General features: G+C 41.4%; 1 protein-coding gene across 1 annotated transcript in view; it reads left to right on the forward strand.

The window, feature by feature from the left end:
- RSU1 (Ras suppressor protein 1) overlaps positions 1-12,511 on the forward strand; it is a 462,977-nt gene that overhangs the window by 152,950 nt on the left and 297,516 nt on the right. Inside the window, exon 4 of the mRNA XM_086941784.1 lies at positions 10,390-10,510. Coding sequence (XP_086797910.1) covers positions 10,390-10,510 — 121 coding nt within the window. The remainder of the gene's footprint in view (positions 1-10,389; positions 10,511-12,511) is intronic.

Raw genomic sequence — 12,511 nt, forward strand, 5'->3', positions numbered from 1 at the left:
CAAGACAACTCTTAAGAAATATCCCATAGACAAATGAGATAAGGGAAATTATAGGAGTGTTAATGTTATTGGACGAAAGGACCACTTGGTGGTAACTGGGGCATCTTTTACATTTAATATTCCAGGATGAATGCACTTTATTGTCATGAAGTCAGATAAACCTATCTAAGACATGTGACAAGTTAGACCTTCAGAAGCCAGATATTAATAATCAAAACCGTGGTCATTCGTTTCTAAACATAAGGCTTGTTGCACTGTTGAGTGACTTCAGAATGTCCACAGTGGCGGGCAGTAGCCGGATGGCATTTTCTGAATGAAGCTTCAGATGATAAAACGGAATAAGGGCACAAGGAGACACATAACAAGGGCTTGTGATCTAATCGCATAGGAAATTCAAGAGCTTAGTAGGCAAGTTATGGAAATGGCTGCTTGACCGAGCGTATAGTTAAAGTGTTAAATTTTGCTGACTTAAGCAAGAACAACTGTCAGAGGGAATAAAGAAAAGCATAATGACTGCACATAATCTGCCTCCAAAGCACAGCTGAAATCTCATTCTCCCGCTTGAGATATGTTGATGATCCTGAAATTCGCAGAGCGAAAAAAGTAAGTAAGAGATTATAGGAAATGCATGAAAAGGAGTAAGTGCCTCCTTTAGCGTAGCCTTTGGAATGCAATGGTGTCAGTGCAGCAGAATAAATGCTATTGATTATTTCGGTGGTTGGTTTTGATTGAATGTATTATTCAATGAAGTATAATTGAAATTGCTGTTTTGTAATCTCACTGGATTAAAACTCATTAGGTGTAATTTTTTGGGGGGACCTGAAATGAACACGATAATGATAAGTTAAAAAAAAGGTGGGAACATTCTTTTTTTATTGCAAACATAACAAGTATTGGCAAAGCCACTAAGGCTGAGTTGTCACGCTGGTGTGATGGTTAAATGTTTGTTTTATTATCTCTTATTGCAAGGTTGCAAAATAAAAATATAATGTGCCTCTAACTAAAAGTTGTCTGCCATGTTCTTGCAGTAAAAAAGTTACATTTAAGAAAAAATGAATTCATGTGACTGTTTTCCTAGTGATGGTTTTTAAATGGCCTTTTCACTTGTGACGTCCATTCTATAATTATTATTTGTGAAGGAGGCAAGCGTAAGTACCATTAAAAAAACTGCTAATCTCTGGCAGCTGCGATGTTGCAGTGTTGTTGCTCAGATATGAATTTACCTTGAAAAAATGAAAAGGCAAGAGGAGATTGGCAAAACGGGAACAAGTTGGATTAATTAAAAGCAGCGGCTGGGACAGCATCAACAGAGTTGTCTCTGAAGACAGTCTCAATGTACAGAAGGTTTGGCCAGTAATATATGCAGTTCGTGAGGTACAATAAAACAGTTACACATTCTTCAAAAGCATGTAGATCCAGGCCCGGCTTAAACCATAAATACAACTATCTGATAAGGGAGACACAGGTGGCTCTCCACCTTGGAGAGAGGTAGTGTGGGCAGGTGTGTGTGTGTCCAATGTCCAGAATTGGGAGCGCATGGTCAATGCGCGTGGTGTGCATGCTGTGTCCTGATTGGCTGAGTGTTTTATTGGGGCCAATCTCCTCAGACCTGTTTGTGGTGTAACTGCCTATCCATGGGATTGATCACGGTTTTCCCTGTTTGCACATTTGTCTTTGTGCTAAATTGTAACCCCACCTGTGACCTATCAATTGGTAGGCTTGGGTTTGGGTCACAGGGCTGTGTGACCACGTATCTTTGACTCTGGGCTGATGTGTAAGTCATCTTGGGTGAATATGACAACAATGAAACGAGTTTGTTATTACATGTACATATAACATGGCTGTCATTGATTCCATATATTTAATGACATTCTCATTACTATGCTTACATTTGTCATAGCGTACATCAACATTGTTTTTACTGGTATTGATATTGTGTTTATAGATTATGGGTTACAGTGGTATTGCATTTACAGGTGTTGATGTCATGCTGCATATATCATGGTGTTACATTGACATCTCATTCACCTATATTAACAGTGTCATTTTATAACCCCAACATAAAAAAATGATCTATAAAATGAATTGCCATCTAACTGGGCATCAGAAGTGCAGACGCACTAAATAAATAGCCAATATCTGAAGGATGTATATAAAAAAAGCACACGTTGAACCACTTTTGTCAATGAAGAGTAAGGAACTGGTTTTAGGCAGATGTAAACAATGTGCAAAGGATTTGTGCAGTCACGCAAAATGAAGGGAGAAGTGGGTGTGGCGGGGTTGAAGTGAGGGCATGGAGACTGGATCTTGCTAGGTAAGGTTTTATCTTGGTAAATATCCTTTTGCTCCTAGATGTTGGTCTCTCTCGGGAAAAGGCTGCAGGATCCGTGGTGAAATGTTTTCTCCCTTCGGGGCGCCTTCCTCTGATTGGCTCTGGTATTGGTGAAGTTCCTCTTCAGCCACGTCCCGGTAGGGCATGTGAAAACAAAAAGAATTCAAGGATTCAGGACACTGTTCTCTTGGTAATATTACCTGGGGTTGGGAGCCCATAAGTGAAGGGAGAACCCATGGTCAGGTGATATATACACTTCTATTTACACTGGTGGTGCAGGGAAACAGTAGTGAGAAGAGAATGTTTAGGGGAAGGGGAAGAGGTAGGTCGGGAAGGGTATGTACACGGTGGTTGGAGGCACAGTCGGGTCTAAACTAGCGAGACAAGTTTCCCCGCCTCCCCACCCAGCCTGTAACCTGTTGACTCACCTGCTGAAGCCACACTCCTCCAGGAGGGTGGCTCGGCGACTTGTGGTGACGTTGGCCTCCTGGCGCTCCAACACTCTCGCCTCCGTAGCTCGTCTCTCGGCCGTCGGTCCTTCTCAGAGTTCCTTCGATGCTCCACACGTTTTCCAACTCCGGTGTACTTCTGCTGCTCCTCCGATTCCGCTCGACACGCCAACAACCTCCGGGGTGATGTAACACGCCACAGCTTCTTCTTCCTCCCTCATGGCCAATCCGACGAGATGTGCGTCATGTGTAGGCGGGGCCTCTTCTTTAGCATCGTACGCCCAGTTAAAGGAACCGCGTTCTATTTCCTCCTCCTGTGTGGGCCATAGAGATCTTTTGTTGTCACTTCACTCAGTCTGGTTAAGGGTGAGAGAGGGGTCAACATCAGAATCCACTTCCCACCAATTAAGGTGTTGCGGTCTCCGTCCATCCACCCCGTTACAGTGGGTAAAGGGGGCAGACCCACAGCTCCTTGCTGTATGCTTTGGTGATCAGTAGCCCCTCTGTGCTTGTGTGATTGTTTTGGGAAAAAGTCCTAATCCTCAAAACAAAAAGATTTAAGACAAAAAACAAATGACAACCTTATTTTTTCGTTTTAATGCACAGAAAGGAAAAACAGGATTTGAGAGAAAAAAACATTGGCAAACTAAAGTATTGACCCAGCAGGCCTGACACTTAAGTGTGTTTTTGCTTAGGCGGATTTGCACACCTGATGAGAAAAATGCTATCATTCAGTGCAAGAGAGCGAAGATCTGAAGTGTGCTTACTCATTTTCTCATGCTGTATGCTGTGGTTGGGCAGAAGCAAAATGAAAATAACAGTTGAACAGAATTAGGAGTTGGCTCAAGGCCTCATAATGTATGTATTTTTCAATTACTCTAGGCTGGCAGGAGAGCTAAAGTTTTCTCGTGGGCCCAACTTAAAAAGTAGTAGCAGTGAACTTCGCTAATTTTCATGAAATGTATTAGAATAAATGAATCTCCTTAGTTTGTATATATAGAACAAAGATTGTATCTGTTGTATTGTTTAGAGTGCTGATAAGGTCAGTCCTGCAAACAATTTGATTTGAGAAATTTGATGGAAAATGTGGATGTTAAAGTTTGGGGTTTTGACCTCCTGTCCCATATCTATTGCAGGCTGGTTTCTAGCACTGTCCAGTATTTTGCATCAGCCACTGTTTCGTTGGTCAAGAGAGGAGAAGGCTTCAAGGGAGCTACACTTGAAAGGCCCCTTGTTTAATTATATCTTGGAAGGGCACTGTTCTGTTGTACACTTCTGATGATTTATATTGGGCCTACTTGTAGATTTGATTTATATTGTGCCTACTTGTAGATTTGATTGACTGTTTTCACTTGCAAAGGTGATCACCACATTTTCTTAGAATAGACTAAGAAAAGTAACAGCCTGGGCAAATCAGAAAATCATTTAATTCACACTTTGTCTGATTTAACCAAATGATAATGTCTGCAACTAATAGTTTTCAGGAACGGAATGATAACTCAAAAAATGAACCAATTTTATTGCAATCTTGGGATATGAATAATTGAGAAAGGTACAAATAAACATGAATATTTGAGATGGAACTTGAAAGTAGTAGGTCATGCATATGCTTGTGGAGATGAAAAGACTCAACATTTCGAACCTATATATAAACTAATATTTGTGGAAATTTTCTCAACAACTTTCTATGCAAAAGTCTTCTATATTTTAAATGTTTTGTGTCAAGGGAGATAGTTTTTTATACTATCACGCATGACAATATATGTCTTAGTGAAATGGATTTATTTGATTGCGTATATTTGCTTTCAAGAAATGTGTAACTGTAGAACTGTTGCTGGCTATAGGAAATATTTTAATAAAAAAGATACAAATATTTAATTGTCTAAAAAATGTGTGCGAAGCTTATATCGTTTGTCATGATATTGTCTTTTGGGGCAGTTATTTTTGATCCAGCGGAAGCAGTGTAGCACTTTTGGGCTCAGACATGGGTTATCCACCACTCCGTAAACTCAATCATCAGCACACAATTCACAATAACACCGAGTTTGGCTCATAGAAACTCTACCAACTTCCACAAACCACAAGGTCCTCCGATAGATCTTTGAATGAGCTAATTGGGACTCTTATAATTCGAGACGGAAAGCCACTCCTTCATGATAGTGCCTATCTAACAACAATATTCACACAATGTCAATGAAACCATCAATAAGTAAGGACAAACACATGGAATGGTTATCAAGAAACTTTTATCTAAACTTCAAGATGAATGATCAAAACACAAAAATTCATTAGAATCATTTAATAACGGTTATTCATTTGTATACAGGTGAAATCACAAAACATAACAGTTCAGAGCAAATACAGCACACATTTAATACAGGGTGAGAGGAAGAGAGGGAGAGAGAGACCAAGAAATACACATTACAATTGCAGTTGATAATCATACAAACCAAAGATTTGGTTTTAGATTTAACAGGACCAGGACACGAGATGGACCCAGTAGGACACCAGAGCACAGCATGCAAAAGCTAGAGTTCTTAACCCCTCAGCAAAGTAACTTTTGTGCAGAATGCGTGATATCTATTGGTCAAGATCCATGGTGGATTCGAGGTGTGATTGTTCTCTAACCCAAAATCACCTGGAACCCATAAGTAATATATTTGTTCAGTGTTTTCTAAGTATGTGCAATATTGCTTCCGAGCTTGCAACAAGGTTGTCACAATTTATACCAACAGAGAGAATGTCCATTATTCAAAAAGTAGGAAAGAAACTTCAATGATAATACTCGTTGCTCTAATGCAATCAGATCCACATTTTAGTCTATTCAGAGGAAATAATGAAGGAAAAAATGCATCTTTTGAAATGAACGAACACCATTACGAGAAGTGAAAATACGAGGCTGAACAAGATATGATTTAGTGCCAGACCTTCAAGATCTTCCCGGTATGTACCATTTAAGTTTTTTTGCTAGGTAATTAGGGCCAGTGTCCTACATTATCTTGTGTGTGAGACTTAAGATTCTAAAATGGCCTCTTTGTCGCACCAGAAGCCAGTGAAGGGTTTTGAGATTAGGGGCAGAGGGGGATCTAGGGGGAAGATTCAGGAAAAGTCTGGCTGCAGTGTTTTGAAGAATCTGGAGATTGGAAAGCAGGTCTTCATTAAGTGCCATGAACAGTGCGTTTCCATAATCAAGACGGCTAATAACTAGACCCTGCACCAAAGGTTTCCTAGCTTCAATGGGTAGCCACTTAAAGATTTAGCTGAGATTGCGCAAAATCCCTTAGCAGACACCTAGAACCTGGTTAACATGGGTTTTCATGGTCAGAGAACTGTCGGTGGTAATTCCAAGATTACATACTGCTGACTTCGGGGAGGGACATGAGCCTAATTCCGAAGGCCACCAGTATTGCGCCCAGAATTCCTCAGCTTTACCAAATAAGATGATCTCAGTCTTGCTGCCATTTAGTTGTAACTTGTTTCTACTCATCCAGTTGTTTATTTGGACCATACAGCTCTTGAAACGAGATCGTGTTCCAATGTAATCAGAACCACATATAACAATAAATTGGGTATCGTCGGCATATGACACAGTCTCAAACCTGTATGATCTGATGATACCGGCTAACGGTGTTAGATGTAGATTAAACAGCATAGGGCTGAGAATGGAGCCCTGTGGGACCCTAAGAGTAACTGGACAACTAAATGAAACTAATGAGTCGACAAGAACCGTGGTAGAGCGGTCCGTCAGATATCTCTCAAACCAGTCCAAGGCCTTCTCTCTGACACCCACACTCCATGTTTCAAAATACTGTGGGAGATGGTATTGAAGGCTGCCGACAGATCCAGGAGAACCAGGATTGCTGGTTCTCCTATATCCAATGTGAGCCTGATGTTGTCAATAATCTCAACAACAGCAGTCTCCGTACCATGGGCAGCCTGGAAGCCTGATTGTGAGGGATCCAGGAGACCATGGTTCTCTAGATGGGCAGTGAGACGCTTGTTAACTAGATGCTCCAATACCTTCCCAAAATAGGGTAGCAGGGGGAGATGGGACGATAGTGAACTGGTAGATTGGGGTCGGCTGAAGGTTTTTTAAAAATAGGCTTGACCTAAACGTGTTTCCACCTAGTCGGAACTTTGGCTTGCTCTAGTGACGTATTCAAAATTTCAGTTAATATATTAGGGAATTGTGGCATGATCTTAGTACCAGATCGAGGTGAAAAGGGGTCTGCTGTGGAACATAATTTAATCTTGGTTAAGCCTTCTAGTACTTCAGTAATGGTTATGGGTTCAAATTCTATTAACCGTGGGACATCATTTATTTCCAACAGTGGGGGTGCCATAGACCTATTACTAATTTGATGATGATAATTTGTGTCATGATGAGGAAAAGATGAATAAATGTTTTTAATGTTATTATCAAAAAAGGAAGGTATTGAATCTACCCCCTCTTGAGTGGGGAAAAATGAGGACTGCTCAACCCGAGGGGATGTGAACTCTTTCAGTATTTTGTAGAGCTCCTTACTAGAGTGTGCGGCATTGGTGAGGTACGGAGACTGCAGTGGCTATCTTGCTCTCTAGGTTCAATAGGGAACAGGACAGTTACATTATATAGACTTATGCAATGAAACAGCGGAGGAGCATTACACAGGTGTATAGGCATTTAAATCACAGATCAAGTTCATTGAGCAACTGAATAAGTCACCTTGGATAGATTTAGTGACCAAATGTGCTAGGCGGCTTAGACACAATGTAAACTTTCAATGTAAAGCCTCCGTATCAAGGCATGCTGCTCTGCACAGCATTATGCACTGTTTCTATACATAAACAATGAGGCTGAGTGGATTGGGTAATAACAGGTGTTCGGAGGAAGGAAAGGAAGACACTTATGACCACTAGTGACTAATAGGCACTGTGCTGAGAGCAGGCTGTGTGACTGGGCTCCAAGTGGTAGCTAGTAGCAGCTGCTACTGGGCAGTAGGGCTTGGGCAAGGAAGGGGGTGAAGGGTGTAAAAAAGAAAAGGAGAAAGGAAAAAAATCACACACTTTCCCGTTGACGAAGCAGGAAGCACCTAGGCTCCTGACTCCCCTAGCCAATCACAATGCTGCCTTACAGCAGCATTGTGATTGGTCTGAGCGACATGGTTTGGCGCTCAGACAGGGAGTGGGAGCCTGGGCATGTTCTCCTTCCAACCTGTGTATTGCAGACGGTGTGCAAAGTGCACACGACTGACTGGCCCAAGATAGCTGGCGTAACAGTCATGCGCACTGTGCTCACCACTCTTCCACCCCCTCCCCCCATCCCCCTCCTACTCTTCGGGAAGTACTGCCCCGCCCAGTCCGCATCTTTACATAACTGCTAATGAAAAATAGAAAGATGATAATATTTTTATTATCATTTTATTTTTCCTGTGGGGCGCCGTTCCTCCGCCTTAGTGGAGGAGCCGCCCCTGATGGTAGCTTAAGTCAGCAGCCTGATCGCCAATAAGTCAGGTGGACTCTGCATTCCTCTTTATCCGTGGCCACAGTTTACATGGCCATGCAAATTAGACCAGTGCAGCATGCTTCCATTTTAATGGCTTTTATTCTTACTCCTGTAATACATAGTTAGACACCCCGTCGTCACCATATAATAACCAGTAAAAAAAAAAACTTTCAAGGCTTATTTTTCTCGTTTTGGGCTGTTCCAGTTTTATAGTAAGATATTTCCCTCGCTGTGATATAGTTTGGTTATTATCTCTCCGTATCTAACCGAAGGTTTGTGAAGTTGAACGTGTTCTCATACTTTATTGCAAATACATAATGCGTATTAGGGAGTTTGACTTTTCGGAAGTCAAAGCCCTCTCTTCCAGGCATCTTCTTTCTGATTTTGATATGCAGAGCGATACTCGCAGCGCGCGTTCGAGCCGCTTCTTCATATTTCTAGATAATAACCAGGCATTGATCTGTTGCTAATCTGATGTAACCTTTTGTGTGTATTGATCACAGCCATTTACTCCAGGGAGGGAAATCAAAGCCTGTTTTGGTTGAACAGTTCATCACTTCAGGCTGAACTTGAGTCGCTGTGATTGTTGATGGATGCTGGTATGGTACAGTAGTGACAGGCACTTCGACTTCAGTATCCCTAACTGTGCACAGCGAGGCGCAGCCTTGCTCCTCCTTCCCAGAAATTCAAGAAGTACTGGGGAAAAGCATGGCATTCTCAAATGTCGTCCATCTGATGGATGGCACAGTAATATACATCCAAGTGCAAATTGTTATTTTTGAAGAACATGCGAGTGAGTAGATAGAAAATAACGCGATCCTATTGGAATATAATTAAATTGAGATGTCACAATGAAAGCAAATATTTGCAAGTTGTAAGTGTGAAAGAGAAATCAAAGTTTAAGAAAAAACTTTACTCAAATGTTTGCTGCCTCAGCATCAATATGTGCAGTACACTTTTTATGTTTCCTATTTCCTCTTTTTTGTTAGATTGGATTAATTTATATGTTCACATTAAATGCGGATTTATATATGCATGTATATGAATATTAAACCATTGCACACACCAAAGACTCTCTCGTGCTCACACAGCGGAGAGCAGACAATGACCTTGTTATTTTCAGGCTGATGGAAATATGGACTTTGAGGATTTTTATGTCTGCAAAACCCCATCTTTCAGCCAACTTGAAAGAACTCAGTGAGGTATCTGTTTGCTGTGCATTGGGTGAGCATACATGAGTGTGATCATATGCAAGAATGTCCTGCCATGAAATATGCTTATTTCACCATGGTGTGACTGAAAATAAAGCCATGACCTTGTACCAATCAGTACTGTTTTTATCTTACAATGTATGTTATAATGAAGTGTAATTCTTGATGTGATCCGTATCTGAGCTTCAGGCTCAAAAGCATGAACCACTTTGGTAGCTGGTGTAAGCACAAAAGGGATCTTCGAAGACGTATTTAAAAAGGAAAAGATACTTTCTGCAACCATTTTACCAGGGCTTATCCGTGCTTAATTCGAGCCGGGTGTTGGGCCCACCGGCGCTCCTTTATTGGAACTGGGATTTATTTTTCTTCATCATACTTTGACACAGAACGAGAGGTAAAGATGCAAAAAGGGAACAGAAGGTGGAGGAAAAAGATGAGGAAACAAAGAGAGAAAGCAGGAATGGAAATAAATGCAAAAGTGAGATAGAGGGTCAGGGAATGTATGATGGTGGATGAAAGAGGCATGAGATGGAATTAAGATTAGACAGCCTAGGTTTTTTACTACTTTGAGCAGTTTGAAAGCGGGACTGAGAAAAAAGTTGGTCACCGGCCGCTCTTCTTTTAAAATTAAGCACTGGGAGTTATCAACCTTTTTAAAGCTTCTTCAATATTTATTACCAATCCACATGCAGCTTCAGTAAAGGTATGCTCTCTTCTTGCGGCTAGAACATTTGTTCTCATATTCGCACATGCAATAGTCATTGTGTGAGAATTGTGGGGCTGTAGATAGAGTGAATATGCTGCAATAGTTTCAAAGTGTATTGTTTTAGCTAATGTGTTCTTGTATAGACTTCATCACATATGCATTAAGTACAAAAAGAGATGGATCATTCATTTTGCTTTATTTTTCAGCGGTACCACCAAACATTGCAGAACTGAAGAATTTGGAAGTATTGAATTTTTTCAATAACCAGATTGAAGAGTTGCCAACCCAGATTAGCAGTCTACAGAAGCTCAAACATCTAAATTTAGGGTATGTGTTTTAATGCCGGAGTATAAACAGCCCATCAGTGTTAAATTTAAGATCCCCTGTATCCTCACACTCGTTCAAAGCCATCCTTTGAGTTAAATCCTCCATAAATTTGAGCAGCAATAGTTTAACAATTATACTCCATTTAGTTATGTATTGAGAGAATCAAACTGTTTGGACTACAGACATAAAACCACAAGCATATATTGTGATCAGCACTTAAGTGCACTGTGTGTGGACTTTCAGAGGTATGTCTTCCAGTGGTATCAGATTAAATTGTTCCTGGTCTGCCACCTGACATTTTAACATATGCCACGTCATTTTTCTCATACTCATGCTATAAAAATGTGCCTTCTCTAAGGAGGTTACAACCTTTACATACATGTGGGGGATTCTTAGCTGCAGAGGGATAGCTACTCATTTCTGTGGCTGCCAAGTTTTCAAATGTCATGTTATTTGTGATACATTGAGACAGTCCTGGCTTTTTATCCTTCTTTGTGTTCTAGTTTTAAATGACGAATAATAGCTGTGCCTAATCTTGCATACCACTTTTGGCTAAAAAGCCAACACTGGCTTGAGTTGTCACTCATGTCCTGGGGCCACTTAGCAGCTTCATAGACGAGTGCCTATTCCACCTTCCTGAAGTAAAAGGTGGTATCTCTCTAAATGGTGATTGTGTGTAACATATCATATTTAATGTTTCTCTGGACCCTCACCAATATGTATTGCTTCTTAGATTGTATGCGCCTTCCCCAAGGAGCGATCATTGGTTGGTTACTTTCTTTCTTATGTAGGTCCCTTCCTTGCCATGGGATTACAATACATGCTTTGTACAAAGAGACATTTGATTTGGTTCTCACATCGTAACCCCTTGCTTCGACTTAGCCACCAGTGTTGGTTAGATATGGCTTTTCCTATAAAACCACCTTTCATGTTCAGAGGTATTGAAGTGACACCATCTTGGATTGTGTCCATCACAGAGAATCTAACTAAAGAAGTGAATTTGTCACCCATCAGTATTTCACTCTAATGCAGTGGCGTAGCTAAGGGGGGGAGGCAATTTTTTGGGGGGCGAAGAGGGCAAAGTACGTTTTCTATTCTTTTTCTTTTATTCTTCCTCATTTTCTGTCACCCCCCCCACTCGTATGTCGCCCTCCCCCGCTAGTCATGGTCTGTCGCCCTCCCCCGCTCGTCATTGCCTGTCACCCTCCCCCTGGTCATTGTCTGTCGCCTTCCCCCCTGGTCATTGTCTGTCGCCTTCCCCCGCTCGTCATTGTCTGTCGCCCTCCCCCACTCACCGTTGTCTGTCGCCCACCCCACCCCCACTCTTACCTGCACCGGCCGTCCCTGAGCGACAAACTCTGGGATTGCCCCAGGCAGCAAAAGCTCTAGCTGCGCCATTGCTCTAATGTTAAATACCATTGTTGTCTTTACCAGTGTAATCATGAAATGTCCATTCAAAGGAAAGCAAGAAAAACCAGTGTGCATGTATTACAAACTGATCTTCTGGGACATTTCATCTTGGAAGAAAATGAAATCAATCTGCTTAGGATTGGAAAAATGTTCTCCGACTTCGCCGTTCGCACTATGCACGTTCTACCGGAACATGTAGGCAGGGTTACTGGACTGTAACTGAGCTCTGCCAATACTAAGGGTAGAACTCGCTGCACTGTTTTGCCGGGGGACTGACCTTTATTTGCTTGCAAGGAGAATGCATTGATTAGGAAACTATTTGTTCTAGCTGAAGTGTGTCTGAGAGGTTCAAGTTTAATTTAGCATTTTCTCCTTCCCCTTTGAGATCAACGCCTAAGTCCATCTCATATTGAACGTTCACATCTGGAAGAAAGCGGCCCAACTTTGAAATAGTTGTGTTTAAAAGATACATTCACCTGTGGATTAACTGTGTTCAAACATTCTACAAATCTTATCAGCTGGCACATTAGGATTTTTTTGTGGGGTGATCTAAAAGGACAACTGTGACTGTTTGGCGCTGAAACACTGAAG

The sequence above is a fragment of the Lissotriton vulgaris genome, chromosome 10, assembly GCF_964263255.1.
Source record: "Lissotriton vulgaris chromosome 10, aLisVul1.2, whole genome shotgun sequence".
Lineage (NCBI taxonomy): Eukaryota > Metazoa > Chordata > Amphibia > Caudata > Salamandridae > Lissotriton > Lissotriton vulgaris.